The following is a 2,219-nucleotide window of genomic DNA, read 5'->3' as shown; positions in this document are numbered from 1 at the left end:
ATATATATATATATATATATATATATATATATATATATATATATATATATTGACGCCTCCTCCCACGGCGGAGTGTGTTGCTGAAGCAATGTGCAGCAGAAGCAAATTATTTTTTTTTTGTTTACTTACGGGGGAGACGAGGGCCAGCGTATCTTTTCCTTTTTTTGCGCTCAGCACTTCATCTGCCTCTCCAGATAAACCTTGTACGATAACCCTCTCCCCCAGCTGTACATACACCGCATGCATCGGCAAACGAAAAGAACAGCAGGAATACAGATGCATGCAACGAAATTATTCAAAGAAAATATAAAACAATGCATGCACTACACAGAACAAACAAATCCATAAAAAAAAAATTTTACACCAGCTCGATGCGCCAATTATAATAAGTGCAGCAGCAGAAGAAACAGCAGCAGCAGCAGCAGCAGCAGCAGCAGCAGCAAACACAGATAGTTATTTTTTAGTTAAAAATATAACTATCGCCAACCGTTGATAGTTTAACAGATCTAGAGACTGCAGCAGAAGGGCCTTTACAGCTATAGAAGGAACAAAGTGTGGGTTCGCTTTGTTTTATTTTGTTATATATTATTTTTATTTTATTTTATTTTATTTTATTTTATTTTATTTTATTTTATTTTATTTTATTTGTTTTATTTTGTCTTAATCAACCAAAGACAACGCGAAATTCAACAAAAAGTGTTTAAAGGAGAAGACAGAGGTCACGTACACTCGAGTCTGTAGAGCAGCAACAGTTTAAGTCAGCTGCATGCATGCATGCATGCATGCATGCAGCAGCAGCAAGTATTAAAATAACAAATAAACAAAAACACAACACACATAACTTTCTCCCTCCACGTTACATTGATCAATCAAAAAGGAATAAGCAGCTGCAGCACTACTAGCTGCAGCAGCAGCCCCTGCAGCAGCAGCAGGAGGAGTTACAGCAGCAGCCCGAATGGTTGTTGTTGTTCTAGCGAGATGCTTACGGGTGTATCTGGGGGCGGCTGCAGCAGCTGCACGGCGCTCTTGTCTTCTGCGTTGGCGCACATAACCATGCCGTGAGAGTTGAAACCCCTGAGAGCCTTCGGCTTTAAATTAAATAAAACAACAACCTTCTGCTGCTCGAATTCTTGCTGCTGCAGAAACGGAACCAAACCAGAAGCAATCTGACGCACGCCAAGGGGGCCAAAGTCAATCTCCTCGCAGTACAGTCTAGATAACACAGAGACAAAAGAAAAAAAAAATAAAAATAAATATAGAGACAAATATAATTTATATTAATAATAATAATAAATATAATACAAACAAATGTGCACACAATGACGTCCTTGGTGTATACTCTTTTTAAATAGTATTTTATATTCAATAGTTAATATTTGCTGCTGCTGCTGCTGCAGAGCTTGTAGGGGGATAGCAGCAGCAGCGCATACAGAGAGACAGCCTTTTTCTTTTGTTCTTTTCTCTACCCTCTCTTCTTCTTCTGCTTTTAATTAATTTCAGCAGCAACAACTGTAAATAAGAAGAGAAACGCACTTGTCTGCCTCCGGGTGTCTCCACACCTTCTTTACGAGGCCAACGCGGAGATCCAGCCGCATAGGGTCGTCGAAAGGCCTTTCTGCTGCTGCTGCTGCTGCTGCTGTTGCTGCTGCTTGTTGTCCTTTGGGACTTGCCTTCTGCTTCTCAGGAGCAGCAGCAGCAGCAGCAGCAGGTTGGTCGTTTGTACAATGCTCCCTCTTTTCAGTTCCTGCATGGCCGTTTGTTTGCTGCTGCTGCTGCTGCTTTTGCTGCTGTTTTTGCTGCTTCTGCTGCTGCTGCTTCTGCTGCGAGTCATCCCCTGACTGTGCCATCGCCTTTGCAGCCTGCACAATATCATCTGGTGATGTCTGCAGCAGAGAGAGAAACACCGCATCCACTGTACATACACCCGAATACCGTAAAGAGCTAAACAGCAATGAAAGAAGTGTGAAATAACGATCTTCCCCTATCTTTAGTTTTCATCAGTTCATGAATAAAATACACAAATTTATTTATTTATTTATTTATTTACTTCTATATTAACATAAAATATTTTATTTCTTTATATATTCAACTCAACAGAAAGAAAAAAAACGGCTTACAGTCGGCAGCTCTAACGCCGTCATGCCCTGCACCCGCTGCTCCTTGATACCTGAAGCCACCACCAACATTCATACTCTTCTTGTTTCTTATAAAAATATTAT

General features: G+C 40.6%; 1 protein-coding gene across 1 annotated transcript in view; it reads right to left on the bottom strand.

Annotated features, from left to right (window-relative positions):
- Positions 1-2,219, bottom strand: part of EMH_0014100 (multisynthetase complex auxiliary component p43, putative) — a gene marked incomplete at both ends in the record, with an annotated part of 4,642 nt that overhangs the window by 824 nt on the left and 1,599 nt on the right. Inside the window, 4 exons of the mRNA XM_013500007.1 lie at positions 130-225; positions 987-1,212; positions 1,534-1,883; positions 2,118-2,167. Of these exons, the coding sequence (XP_013355461.1) occupies positions 130-225; positions 987-1,212; positions 1,534-1,883; positions 2,118-2,167 (722 nt within the window). The remainder of the gene's footprint in view (positions 1-129; positions 226-986; positions 1,213-1,533; positions 1,884-2,117; positions 2,168-2,219) is intronic.

The sequence above is a fragment of the Eimeria mitis genome, genomic scaffold, assembly GCF_000499745.2.
Source record: "Eimeria mitis Houghton genomic scaffold, Emh_scaff491, whole genome shotgun sequence".
NCBI lineage: Eukaryota > Apicomplexa > Conoidasida > Eucoccidiorida > Eimeriidae > Eimeria > Eimeria mitis.
The sequence above is the reverse complement of the archived record's forward strand: the minus strand, read 5'-3'. Positions and strand labels throughout refer to the sequence as shown.